Genomic DNA, 14483 nt, shown 5'->3' with positions numbered 1-14483 from the left:
GTACATGCCGTGCAGAGGCCTGTCCTTCCATGATGGTTCCTGTTCTTCGTCCTCTTCTTTCTCAAGTTTCTGCTGCCTGAGGTACTCACTAAGCACATGATCTTTTGTGGCCATCTTCCTGATGTATTCATTGATCTTCATTGTTTCATCTAGGATAGTGATTCTGGCACTCACTAGTCCTCGGCCACCTTCCTTCCGCTTAACGTACAGTCTCAGGGTGCTGGATTTGGGGTGAAACCCTCCATGCATGGTAAGGAGCTTTCTTGTCTTAACATCAGTGGCTTCCATTTCCTCCTTTGGCCATCTTATTTTTTATATATATATATATATATATATATATATATATAAAAGAAGTGTACCTAATAAAGTGGCCAAAGTGAGTGTATACTGAACCTGTTTTAAATTGTCAGATATGCTCTTTGTGAAAAATACAAATTTTTCTGTTAGAGTATAGCCTGCATTTATATTTACTGTAACTTGTGGGAAGTTATTTTCGCAAGTGCAATTAGTGCTATTTATTATTCTTTCAGTTTACTTTACATACAATCTGCGGAAAGTGTTTCCATGTGGAGAGCTGGACTCCCCAGCTTTCATTCAGTAGCTAGGTAGTCATTTTTGTCCACCAGTTAGTCATTAGTAATTCATTCAGTCAGTGAGGAAGTCTGACCAGCTGCCAGTCATGCAGTCAGACACTGTTTGCTGTGAGGAGAGTGCAGCACTGCGGTCTTTCTAAATAGTGTTTGGCTGCACTCGGCTGACAAAACATGTTCTCTTGGCCAGCAGTGGAGTACCACTCAACCACAGGGTGGGTGTGTGTATGTCAGCAGACAAATTACTCTATTTTTTTATATAGTTACTACTTCTTTGCTGTGTAAACCACTTACTAATAAATTGATTATGATTTGGAGTGAGCTAATTGAGCATACTGCGTGTACAGTAAACTTTTCTTTGTACTTTATTGAACCATTAGCTCTCCGTTTGGTTGTTTTAGTTGGTGTTGTCATGATTTCTTGGCATGGAAAATCTTGCATGAAGCAGCTTCCATTTACAGAGCTTTAAACATGCTTAAAGATGTTTAACATCATCACTCATCATCTTTCTGGGCTTTTTCCTCAAATTCCCGAGTGCCTGAGGGTTCTCTTCATGCATATGGTTTTATAAGCCTGGTACTGTGTTAGAGTAAAGTATTAGATAGTGTTATCTGGAAATAGTACTTATGAAAAGCAGATATTGGAACTGCACACTGCAGTATAGTAAAATAATAACAGAATGCAGATTAACTGATATCAGGAAAAAAATATCAGATAATTTATTTCTTTTAACAAAAGACTGAAATTTTAACATAAAACTGGCATTTGACCTTTGATATTAACAAAATATTTGCCTTAAGCAGCTTTTTCTTGGATATTGATGACTGGCTCTGTGCAGCTGGCATCAGAAACAGTCTTTCCCGGTGTTAATGGCTAGTGCTGTCACAGTGTAAATGATTCACAGAACTTTGTGTTAGTCAAACTGGGAAAACACCACGTTACATCTCTATTCCTGTATATTACAGTATATGACAGTTATACCTGTACTTCTGGTTGCTTGAGAGGGAATCAAATGCTCCACCTTGACTGTAAGCACCTTTTTTTCATGGCATTTAAAAACATGGTTAGTGTTCTTGTTTGTGTCATTGTCAGAATGCTAGCTCATGGGTCATTTAAGTTCAACTTGAAGAAGTTTCTTGCTTGGATTTTTTTTTAACAAGATGTTCAAAGATGGTAGACAGCAATATGAAAATTATCTTAACAAATAAGTGTTTTTCACCTTTTGCATCACTCAACTGTTTCTGTCAAGGAAACTGGTTTTGCTGTCGTGGGAGAGCACATGAGTTGCCGGTTTTACCACAGCTTCAGTTATCTAGTTTGTGTGTGTTACTGTGCAACCGTGGTTTTTTTTAAAAATGTTAGTTAGGAACCAAACTAATGTGCTAAATACCAAAGCCACACAGTGGTAACCAGCAACTCAGTTTTCTGCAAAGTAATTTGAGTTGCATGTTTCTACAAATCAAAAAACGAGGTCAAAACTGTGTAAAACTATGCATGCATCTATGATGCCACACATGCATTTGCTAACTTGCAATTTTATAATATTATTTAGTACTATACCTGTGCTGCGCTTCTTCTTTGCAAGGGAACTCTGAGAGCAGGCTTGAGGTTCAGAGGGTGTGTGGGGGCGGGGTGCGTGAGTCAGACAGGGTAGTGAGAGACGAGGCATACAGATGCTGGCATGACGTAAAAAAAAAAAATGATAAGGGTGTGTGTGTATGTATATAACCATTTTATATATATCTATATATATGAGGTAATATCAAGCTGTAATTAAATAAAGTGTTTTGTGTCACCCCACATATCGTTTCAAAATTCAAAAATATATCTTAAAACCTCAATTTACTTCCCCACCCTAGATCTGAACTCACATTAGGCCTTTCCTAACACCTCTGTAAGATATACCTTCCTGGTAAATACCCGTGTTTTTTTCAGTGGTTTACTATTGGCACCTCACAGCGAGAAGTCTTGGGGTTTGAAACTCCTGGTCGGCCGGGGCCTTTCTGTTTGGAGTTTGCATGTTTTCCGTGTGCCTGCGTGGGTTTCTTCTGAGTACTTCGGCTTGCGGCTTCCTCTTCCAGTCTAAAGACATGCATGATAGGCTTTGGGTTTTTCTACACTGGCCATAGGTGTGGCTGTAAGGTAGATCAAGCACGTAAGTGCGTCCTGGGGGGGGGGGACTCTTTTTAAACTTGTAGTTTAAAAAGAGTTTCGAGTGGTCAGTCAGAGAAGCGCTATATTGGTGATGGTGCATTCCATAATCCTCATGATATCAAGTGCTTCTTATGGGTCTGTCACATTTAAAAAAGGAAAAGAAAAATCACTGGTTGCTCACTGGTTGCCCAGTGATTGCATTGAATTTTTTTGCTGTTGGCAACTGATTGCAATTAGTTACAGTGACCAGCTGTTGCCCAGAGGTTGACCGTGCAGCACCCCCAATCTCTGGACGACCACTTTTGATCGCAAGGACATTACACAGATTGGCTGGTGGGAGGCAACCTGTCTCCAAACAATCACAGTAGTCTTGTGAAGTTGCGTAGTACTCCTTGTACACAGAACTGAACTTGATTAACAAGATTGTTAGAGGGAAAAGTGAATTTTACACATCTACTTTTTTTGAGAACTTCTTGGTGGCTAAAGGCCCTTTAAGCACCCTGAAGAGTTCAAAATCTTTGGACAGTTTTTTTGCTGTATTTTACTGACCTTAAGTCATATTGGAAATGTAAGAATTAAGTGGATCATGCATGTACTATTTAACACAATGATTTGATAGAAGGTCGGGCGTAAGGACCTGTTGAATTTAAAAGTTCACCTTTTAGCCTTTCTGGGGGAAAAAAAGCAGCTCTGTTTCCTTCTCAGATAACATACAAATATGAGATGTTTCTGTGGGGAGGGAAAAGCTTGTTTTTATCAACTGTGTCTCATTTTTGTCTTAATAAGCCTCAGCTGTTCTGATGGTGCAGATGTTTGATGTATTTGTTGCAGACAAAGTCATCAGCCCAGACAGACCTTACTGGCAGTTCAGTTTCTTTTTTCCTGCATTTTTCTCATGTACCTCCCAATTACTCTATGAATTTGTGTGGGTTTTAGCGTGACACGGCATGCATTTGTCTGAGTAATTCGGGTGCAGGTGGTTAAAGCGATGATCTACAGTAATATTTATGTGACTGAGTAGTGTATGGATGTGTGAGAGTTTTTTGGGGGGCGTGGCTCATTGCAAATTTCCCCAATTTCTCATAGTGAGACTGTGATAATACACCTACTCCACCCCCATGTTCTTGTCTGTTACCGGGCAAGGGGTAAAGGTTAGAGATGGTTAAGAAATACCACCCAGAAATGGTACGGGTGTAGGCGTGTGTGTGTCTGTGTGTACGTGTAAAACAGCGAGAGAGATTGAATGAGTGAACCAGGGAAAGTGTGTTTTCACTATTGCTGTCATTAAGGCTGCGTCTCACCTTTTACTTTCAGTGCTTTTGAACTAAATTGCACTTTTTCTTTGGACATCATTGCTGCAAAGTTGTTTATTCTTCATTGTTTGATTTTTCTATCTTTTTTTCTCCATCAGGTGGTGTTTAAAGTGATGTCACAAATCATATAGTTTTACTGTAGACAGTAAAAATGACTGCATATTCAGAAGAATATGCAATTTGTACAGGTTCATATCTTTTTTTGTTTTACATTTTAATAAATTAAAGATTTATTGCTGCTAGAGGGCACTATAGAGGACATTGTGCATTTCTCTTAAAAGTTTTAAAATAACAAAGGTGTTTATCTGCACAATGTTTTGTTCTGTATTAATTAATAAAATAAACCTACATTTCCAGAATTTTCACAAATATTAAGTAATCAAATTAAAGATTTCTGATTATTATCTGTACTTGGGTAGTTAGTTTTTAACTCCAGTATTGTGTAACTTATGCTGTTGTACAAAAGTAGACAACACTTTTCTGCTTCGTGCTTGCACTGGACTAATAGCACTTTATTAATAGGGCCTCACAGAAAGTTTCAACTTTATACAAAACATTTTCTAATTTGCAAGCTGCACATTCACTAAATTTACTTTTTCTCTTTTTCTTAGTGTTTTCTTTCCCAGAGTTTCACCCTTTCAAGTTCCATGTAACACGTTCCAGTTCAGTTCATGTTTCCTCAGTTAGTAATACGCCTCCACCCAAACATAATTTTCTTCAGAATATGAATTTTGTAGCTTTTAAATTGCATCAACCGAGAGGAAATCATGTAAAAGAATTTGCTTGATATTTTTTTCTCTTTTTTTCAGGCTGTGGCTAAAGTGGTTTGAGCTCAGTTAACCAGAGGTGCAAACAAGTACACCACCTTTTCTACTCACACTTCTTTAATTGTTCAAGCATTTCTTTTTTCAAATTTAAAATGCATTAATGTTTTTTTTTTTTCTGAGAGAATTTATTTATTTAAATTTACCAAATTTTTTTTTTTTTTTTATTGAAAAAGAAAATGCATGAACTTCAAATAATAAATAAATAAATACAACATTTAACAAATATGTTATAACTGTTAAATTTATATATACCGTGTTATGTTTTTGGCTTAATTTTTCTTATTTTTAACCAGCCTGTTTTCTTCCTATCACATCTGCATGGGTTGCACTTTGCTCTTATACACCAGCATTTTTAACCAGCTGCTTAAATTTTTCTTTCTTTTTTTTCAGGTTTTATTTCTGCAGAATAAAATGTTCCACCCTCCACATTCTGCTTATATACTCATAAAACCTGTATTCACTAGACTTGCTGCATGCAGTAAGCATCAGTTAAAATAAGCAAGAATGCAGAGGCCGGTCCATTCCCCTATAAAATAAATAAAAATCTTCTTTTAGTGTCATCCATCCCCAGTACTTTAAAATATCACTTCACATATAAAGTTTCAACAGTTCTGGTTTGTTTTTAAATCTCGTACCAATACTCGATTATATAAACGTGATTAATGAGCTGGTAAATCTTAATTCCAGTTGCCACCAGCAGAGGCAGGCCACATGTGTACCTTAAATGTGCACAGCTTCAATCTTCAGATGGAAACCTTTCATGAGAACTTGCATTGCTTTCTTCATTTTTAACTTCATGCACATTTCTGTTTGCCAGTCAGCCAGCAGGTGTGGGGTGGAGTTGCTTCTCAGACTGGCAGTTAACACACTGCCTTAACCGTCCTCCTGATATTACGTGGAACGGCATGTCATGTAACCAGTGGTTGAATGAGGACAATGGTGTGTGTGTGTGTGTGTGTGTGTGTGTGTGTGTGTGTGTGTGTGTGTGTGTGTGTGTGTGTGTGTGTGTGTGTGTGTGTGTGAATGTGAGGTCAAGAGTGATAGACGGGAAAAAGTCAATCTCTGTCTGCCTTTCTCACGCAAAGGGAAATGCCATGTAAAAAAATGTTAAAATACTCAAAAATAAGTTTATTTTTAAAATTTCAAACCTGAACTAAAATAATTTAAGTACATTTTCTGCCTGCACAATGAACTAAACTGAAGACAGTTGCAGTAACTGTTTTTATTTTAATTCAGAGCATATGATAACAGCAGCAGTTTATGTACAGAAATGCAATAAAATACTTGAGCAGTATTTACGATGTTATTGTTATGTTAAACATTGTCTCTGTTTTACAGCCGATCAAAACATTTGCCACTTTCTGGTCTGCTCACTGGAAAAATATTTATTTTGAAGCATGAATCAGTATGGAGGTGAAATTAAATTATTTGGCAAAACATTTTTATGATTTTAATTAAACAAATTAAAATATAAACAAAAAACACAACTTGAGTCACTTTATTTAAACTCCCCTGCAGATAAAAAAAAATGAATAAAAAAATGATTGACTAAAAAGTAAGTGTGTGTGTGTGTGTTTGTTTGTTTGTTTGTTTGTATGTGTGTGTGTCAAACACTTTTGGCCTTCAGAAATCTTTTTGAGGCTTGAAATTATTGTGACCTGAGCTGTTTCCTGTATGCATTCAACTGGTACTTAAATAGATCCATAAAAATACAGAAACGCATTTAAAAAATAATGTAAAACAAATATAATGGTGTCTTGAAATCCTAGAAAAAAATTGGTTGAAAATTTATGAAATTAATTAAGTTTAAAGGCCTTGGTAAGCACAGTTAAGTACAGTTACAAGTAGTAAATGGGATTTTCAGGTTGGCGTGGTTTCCTGTGATTTTCTCATCTGGTACCATGAATACGCTTTTTTTTTTCTTCTTTCTTTTGATAATTTCTTTTTTCTCTTCATTTTGTGCTATTTTATACTCTTATTAGAGATCATGATGGTGCATAGCTGAAAGGAAGCCAAAGGTACTCCAGCACTTTTATTACATAAGGTAAAGAAAAAAGAAATTTAAAAGCTCGTCAGTCCTCATGACTCAATCTCCCCCGTCTCCCATAGTGCAGCTAACCTATATAAATTCATACCTGATTTCTAACAGCTCCACATCTGTTTTCTCATACTTGACAGAGCTCCTTCAAATCTTCAGGGGACATCACAAATAAAGAGATAAAGAGACCATATGTAAACTGGAGGAGTGCTGCTTTTGTAAAAAAAAATTCAAAATCGTCAGAAATAAACACTCAGCAAGTAATTCGACCTCCCCGAGCTGAAAAGGTTGAGGAGGCTGCTTCTCGTAACGTTCGTTTTTCAGTCATGGCCCTTTTAGCGATGGGTGTCGCCACAGTTACGAGAATTTTTTTCTTTTTTTTTTTTTTTTGCTGCCACAGACACACTGACTCTCAGAGACCGCGCACTGTCAGAGTGAAAGTTTAAAATTCGAATCCTGTAACAGGTTAACACAAAAACAAGCAACTGTCATTTTTACTCTGCTTCATAACTGAACATGCACTTTTACACTCATGCTTTCTCTCTCTCTCTCTCTCTTTCTCTCATCCACCACACCAGTGGTGTTACTGTACTATCTGATGCGGTCACTCTCACCTCATGTTAGCATCTCTTTTCCTCTCTTCTCTTCCTTTGCTTCCTTAGTCTCCTTTCTTTTATCTTCTTTCTTTTAAAGACCTGTTTTTCTTCTTTTCTTTACCTGATCTGACCCCCCCCCCCCCCAATTTCTCTCCCTCCTGTTTTTAAACTCATACATTACCACTTTTTCTTTATTTTCCCTCTTATGTTTATTAATTTATGCATCACTTTCCCCTCTTCTGTTTGTTTCATAATTTTAGGTTTGGACTGCTGACACACTAGTTTAGCAGCCAGGTGGTGTGGCATTTTCTTGCTTTTAATAAGCAAAAACATGCTGTCCACACCACGTGCACCGATGCTTTCACTTACCGTCATTAACGCTGGAGGACGCAGTGTCCTTGATTTCACTGCTCAGATAATAAGACACCTTAACTTTTTGCGTCAGTCTGTCGTAAATGTGCGTGTTTCTGGATCTTGGTTATAATAATTGAATTTGCATGGTAGAGTTTTGACTGGCGTATGACTTCACTGACTGTGGCTTTCAGCCCATGCAATGGTTTCCACTACGAAACCTTTTTTTTTAAAAAAAGCGTAGTAAATCCTGTACTAAAAAAACTAAATGGCTGAAGATCACAGCCATTTAGTTTTTCTTTTTGGACTAAGTCCCTTGCATAACGAGATCCGTCCATGTTCTCTAAAAGCTTTCATGATAAGTACTGTAGCATATTAAATCGCTTACTGCAATTTCACATTGAAAACATGATTTGCAGGCTTTTGCAGACAGCAAGTTAAATAATAATGAGATTGGAGAAAATTTGAGAGCCAGTACCGAGGGGGAAAAAAAGAAATCTGGTAAAGTTGTGCTTTTAATTAAATCCTGCGAAAGCGGGTTTTAAATGATCTGGTTTATTAAATGTTCTCTCGCTCTCCATCTAGGTGAGCAGAAACGTTACCAGGTGGTGATCCACGGTATCGAACCGCTGCTGGAGACGCCTCTGCAGTGGCTCAGCGAACACCTCAGCCATCCTGACAACTTCCTGCACATCTGCATCATTCCCACCCCCACCGACTGAGGCCACATCCCTTCCTGCAGCGTACTGTCACTGTGATAACATACTGGCCAGCCAGTTGGTCAGTACTTTTTGGTGGAAACCTTTAACTAACAAAACTCTTTAATGAGGAGATCAGAATCTTGGCGATAAAGATGAGCAAAGGATGCAAAAAGGGGGCATTTACAAACTTTTCCCCTCTTGTCTATATATATATATTTATATCCTCTAAAAATTATGACTACTAGTCCTCTTTCCCCCCTTAAATACTTGTTTAATAATGGAAAGAACTTCTCTTCTTCCTTTCCTACAAGGAGAAGCGAGGGTTGAATGTGCAAAGGATCTCTCCTTTTTGTTCCTTTTTTTTTTTTAATTATTTTATCTTGCATCTTCTCCTCTTCCCCTTCCACTCCTCTCTGAACAAACAAACATCTCAATGGGAGAAGAGGAGGCGAACGGATCCTTTGTTTCACCAATCTGGCATACGTCTTTTTCCTCGTCCTGTCAGTAACTCTTCTGTAGACGGGGAAATGGAATTGTTCGCAGTTTGGACAGAGGTGCATCCAATCCTGCTGAAGTTGCCTTATTTACTGCACATTATCATCTTATTATCCTTATTGTCCTTTCAACAGTGTGTGGACAGGTGCACATGAAGTCACTTTAAGTTGACGTCACATCTTTTGTCGGTTAAATATACTGATTCTTTTGACAAAGTGGGCTTTAATAAAAAGAGGACAAACTATTTTGGAGGTTTGACAGCAGTGACATACATGCGTTATCTGCTCTCACTGATCTCAGCACACCTTAGAGCTGGTTTGGATGGACTCTACCATTACATTTTGAGTTATTTGCAAAAGCAGTTTAGCAATCATAATGTCCCAAAGTCTTGTTATCTGTACTATTGCTGAATTAGCATTAAAGTGTAGCTTTGACTTGAAAAGAGTGTAATTACATTTTTGTTTCTTTGTTTGCAGAGAAAAAAAAAACTGCCTTTGCACAACTTAAGCTCTTAATTTTTAGGTTTGCTGCCCAGTGGATGGTGGGAGTGTGCAGCTGTCGAAACCAAATGTGCATAAACTTAATAATGGCATGGTGTTAAAGCTGCAAAGGTGTTTTCACTGGTCTGTTTTAACCTTGTTTTTACTACTACTACAAAGACAGATCGAGATATAGAATTTTCACAGAGTTAATAGTTAAAAATCATGTAGCTACTAATGAGGATAAAGTATTTTGTGCGGGAGTCATGAGGGGAAAAAAATGTGTTTTCAATAGCAGGTGTTGATTTCTTTCCATCAGTACGACTCTCTTTAGCTGTTTTTACTGTCTCTGTCTGCCAGAGCGTCTTTTTCTTCACTGCCAAACTTAAATGAGCATCTGGTTTTGTTTCATTTAAAGAACTCAGCTGAGATAATGAGACGGCAGGCATAATTAGCATTAAGCCTGCAGTCTGTTGGGGGCCATGGTCATTTTACATGTTCTACGTATGCTTTAAATAATTTAGTGTTTCGACACAAAGAACTGGCAAAAGCAGGCACCACTTTTACAGCATAATGGCAGTAGTTGAGGAATGCAATGAGTTTGTTTAATGTTTCCACGTTTTTCTCTTGTATCGGCATCCTTTGATTCTTTTTGTTTGTTTGTTTTTTAAAATATCATTTTTACATCACACTGAAATAAAGTGACATTAAAAAATTCATTTGACACTGTTAGTTCATATTGACTAATTTTAATTATTGTTAATTATGGAAACAAAACTTCGGTGTGCTGTATGTACAGTGATGTAATGGCATCCTTAGCAGAGAATGAAGTCATACTCCGTGTGTGTGTGTGTGTGTGTGTGTGTGTGTGTGTGTGTGTGTGTGTGTGTGTGTGTGTGTGTGTGTGTGTGTGTGTGTGTGTTAAAGTGAGCTTCTCTGTTCTTTGTTTTGGTTGCTGGTCTGGTGATGTAAAACTGTTTGTCCTCTCCTTGGCTAAACTTATCAAATTGCCAATCAGGCCAAGAGATTAAGCAATGGTTGCTATCAGCTCAGGTCAACCCAGAGAGTGCTGTCACACAAAAGGGGCAATGTTGGCAGCTTGCAGTGTTACCAATCAGAAATAGATTTTACTAAGGAAGATAAAACTATAATATTAGAAAATACAGGCTGAAAGTACACAATCCGTGCACCGAGGTCCAAGGGATCTTCCAAGAATGGTGACGCTATTTTTCAGAGAATTGATTTGTCAGCAAGTGGTGGCTTCTGCACATGTTCATCTCTCATCTGGAACGTAACCTTCACCCGAGCAGGTTAGGTCTGCCGAATGAGTACCCAATGAGAAGTGAAACACCTTCGTAACACTGAAAGTCCAAGGTTAAAGTAACCTCACTTCAGCTGAAGTGAATATGCCTTCACTTTCCAGCAAGGTGAAGATGAAAGAGAAATTGAAAATCTCACCGTGCGTAGTTATTATGAGCATTATTACACTAACATTACGCTTCCTCACAGATATAAAAGAGCAACATTCATTTCTGAAACTTGGAATGACCCACATTTACAAACTTAACTAAACTTAACTCGAGGAAAGGTTTCAGTGAAGTTAGAGTGCCTTTTTCTCATAGACTTCTACTGGACCGGAAGTCTTAATGCAATCACAGGGTTCAGCTCCCGAGTGGCTTTTTTTCCCTCAGTACTGGCTCCACGTGATCTTTTATACTGTCTGTGTTACCTCAGCTTCACTACAAACACCAAATGTTTTTTTTTAATTAAAAAAAAATATATGAAAACCAATTTAAAAATAAAAATGCTCGAAAGTTATGCATGAACATAACATGAAGGCCCCATTTTTCCTGTTACAGAGTCCTTAGTGGAATTTCAAAATAATTTTTCAGGCCAGAGTAGTTCAGAGATGTGTCTGAATTATCTAAAGTAATCAACAATAGGGCAATTTTGTTTTATTTTTAAAGGTGGGTTTTTGTTTGTTTCTTTTTTGTCCAACAATACAAATTAATTTTGTGCTGTCTTCGAGACACGGTGAGAACAGACGTCTCAAAATATGGATTAATAAAGCTGGAATCATCTGCATCCTTATGGCAGTAGAGCGAAGTGCTTCTCAGTGAAAGTGTCTTCCTGTCTTCTTTTGAGTTTGAAACCTCAGACAAGACAGAGTCATCTTTGCTCCCTTCTGGTGTTTTTTTTTTTTTTCACTTTATCCACCTCATAAAGAACATCTCTCTCTTATGTGTTTTACTGCTGACACTCACCCTCCCTCTCGCTCTTCATCTCTCCTGGTTAATTATCAGTTGGAATTCCACCCGCTGCTAATGAGACCACTAAACTGTCCAGACAGGCCTCGGGCTGTTCAGTCACAATGTGTGTGTGTGTGCGTGAGTGCATATGTGTGTTTGTCCTGTTTTTGTTTTGTTTTTTTTGTTCAGGTAATTGAACTGTACTCTGTGTGTGTGTGTGTGTGTGTGTGTGTGTGTGTATACATAATTACAGACATCATTTATAGCCCCCCTACAGGTGTGTATGTCTGTGCTGTAAGACATCTACTTGAATTTTTCCCTCTGACACACACACATGCACACACTAACACTCTTGTCTCTTGTCATGCTGCCAGTCTGCTAATCTAAAGTGTGTGTTTTGTGTGAGTGATGTCACACATCATGTCATCATGTCAGGCTTCCTCAGCCGCCAAGTGTGATGGGACAGTGGGTTTATGGTGTTGACTCAAACCCTGGGGCTCGGCGTGGGGTAATGTGTGTATATCTGTATGTGTTTGTGTTAGTGTGTTTGTATACTGTACACACACTGCGGCTGTAGACGCTGGGATGAGGAGTCTGTCTCACTCTGTCATCTCGCTGACTCACACGTTTTAATGGGATTTCCCAAACTGCGATCCAACCCCCATACTCAATACAGTGAGAAGATGGAGCCGTAGGAAACAAAATTCCAGGGTGGGGGGTGTTAGATGCTTAGTGAAGTGCATGGATGGAATGAGTTAAATTGTTAGCAGAGATCTGTGTGGGATTTCTTTTTCCTGAATCAAAGTTGGAAAGCTTTGTCTAGAATCACACTGTCTAGTTTTTAGCACATATGGGATCTTGTAAACAATTATCAACTGAAGGCATGAGTTGGGATTTAATGATCCCCATAGGAACAGTCGTCTTCTGTGTTTAACCCATCCAAAGTATTAAGTGACCTTACACTGTGCACCAGCTCCAACTTTAAGCCCGCGCTTTGGTCGAGGGCACAGCGACAGGAGAAACTACCACAGTGCTCCTGTGGGAAACTGGCTCAAGCACAGGGAAAATGTGCAAACTCCATGAAGAAGAGGCCTGTCAGGTTAATAACAGAGACCCTTTAACAGGGAACAGTGTTAACCACCAAGTCAGCATGCAGCCAAATTATAGATTTTAGATACAAGCATCTTCACAGTTTCTAGGAATTGGGATGAACCTTCGCGCTGGGTTTTAAATGCTTGAATGAAAAGCTCCAGACAAAACAACTAACAAGGAGGTTTTCATGAATTTAATCCCAGTAGTAACACATTCCTATTGTTATTCTTTCTCTCTGATGTTTGCTGCCATGCTTGAGATTTTATCACTCAACTTAAACATAAAACAGTCCTGTAAACTACATCTTTGTGTTACCGTCCCTCAACCATTTATGACCTCTCAGTCCTGATGAAGGAGTGATGAGGCTTTGTTTTGTGGTATTTTCTACATGAGAAGTATTTCTGCATACAATATATTAAGAAGTACTTTAAACAAGTTTAAAAGCAGTTTTTTAAAAAAAAAAGCAGTAAAAAAGACCCACATTGTTCCATTTGATACCATTTTTTTCCCCCACTGTGGGTAACAGTATGTGACAATGTTGCAACAGGCCTTTTTATTTTTAGGAATGTGTGTCAGGCATGTGTCACTGAGCAGGCTCTGAAAACAGAGACACTTTTTTGTTAGTTTGTCGAGATTTAAGTAGCAAGACGATAAATGGGCTGCATCTAAGAGTCAAAACCTGACTGTCAGAATTAATACAGAATCCAGAATTGTTTGATTTTATTGATTTTGTTCAATCATTTTTGCTTTATTCCTTAATCTTGTCATGTTAATTGTACCATAAACAACAGAGAGGGCAAGTGTTTAGGTTGTGTCCCAGTCTAAGATTTCATCACCAGTTTGTTAGTATTGCTTTAACAACTGGGAACAACTGTTTCCAAAAATAGACAGAACTTTACCGGGCAGCTGATTTTCACCAGATTCCGTGAAACCATTTTTCTCATGCACACACATTTTTACCATCAGAGCAGACCACAAACTATGCCCTCCAGTGCTGCTCAGTCCCCTATAGTCTCAGCCTCTCTCTGAGATCACAATCTCTCTCTTACTCAGAAAAAAATTATACTCTAGATTTAAGATATCTATGTAGCTTCAAATGCTTACCTGAAGTGGTTCTTAATGTAAGCTGAATTAATGCACTCAATAGGGTTGAAATATATGATGTGAGAGCGCATTCTTTCAATATTAAGCTTCAAGCAGCCATAAAAATCCTCCTGAGCTCATGCAAGAAGGCCTCATGCAGGATAATTAAAACCTTAATCTCTTCATTTAACTTAAACCTAAATATAACTTTAAACCTAAAACAAAGTCTTAACCCTAAAACAGCTCTTTGAATTTCTTTCTCAACTCAAACTGGCTGCAAACATAGACAAGTACACAGACACACACAAACAGACACACATGTACTCATTGGACTGTTTTGTAAGTGTCTCCGGGGGCCGCTGTATATCAGACAGCAGAACAGAGATCAAGCAGATCAACAGATGAGAGTGTTTAGTGATGAAGAGGAAGTCACGAGTGTGTTCCTCATCCAAAGCCACACACACAAACATGTAACGCAGCACAGACTGGGACAGCGGACACGTGACAAATGTGAC

General features: G+C 38.2%; 1 protein-coding gene across 1 annotated transcript in view; it reads left to right on the top strand.

The window, feature by feature from the left end:
* Window positions 1-10244, top strand: part of atg5 (ATG5 autophagy related 5 homolog (S. cerevisiae)) — a 46749-nt gene extending 36505 nt beyond the window's left edge. Inside the window, exon 8 of the mRNA XM_030749801.1 lies at window positions 8455-10244. Within this exon, the coding sequence (XP_030605661.1) occupies window positions 8455-8591 (137 nt within the window). The 3' untranslated portion in view covers window positions 8592-10244. The remainder of the gene's footprint in view (window positions 1-8454) is intronic.
* The last annotated feature ends 4239 nt before the right edge of the window (window positions 10245-14483 follow it).

Source organism: Archocentrus centrarchus, chromosome 16 (assembly GCF_007364275.1).
Source record: "Archocentrus centrarchus isolate MPI-CPG fArcCen1 chromosome 16, fArcCen1, whole genome shotgun sequence".
In the NCBI taxonomy this organism is placed as follows: Eukaryota; Metazoa; Chordata; class Actinopteri; order Cichliformes; family Cichlidae; genus Archocentrus; species Archocentrus centrarchus.
This window is presented reverse-complemented; position numbering and strand designations above follow the sequence as displayed.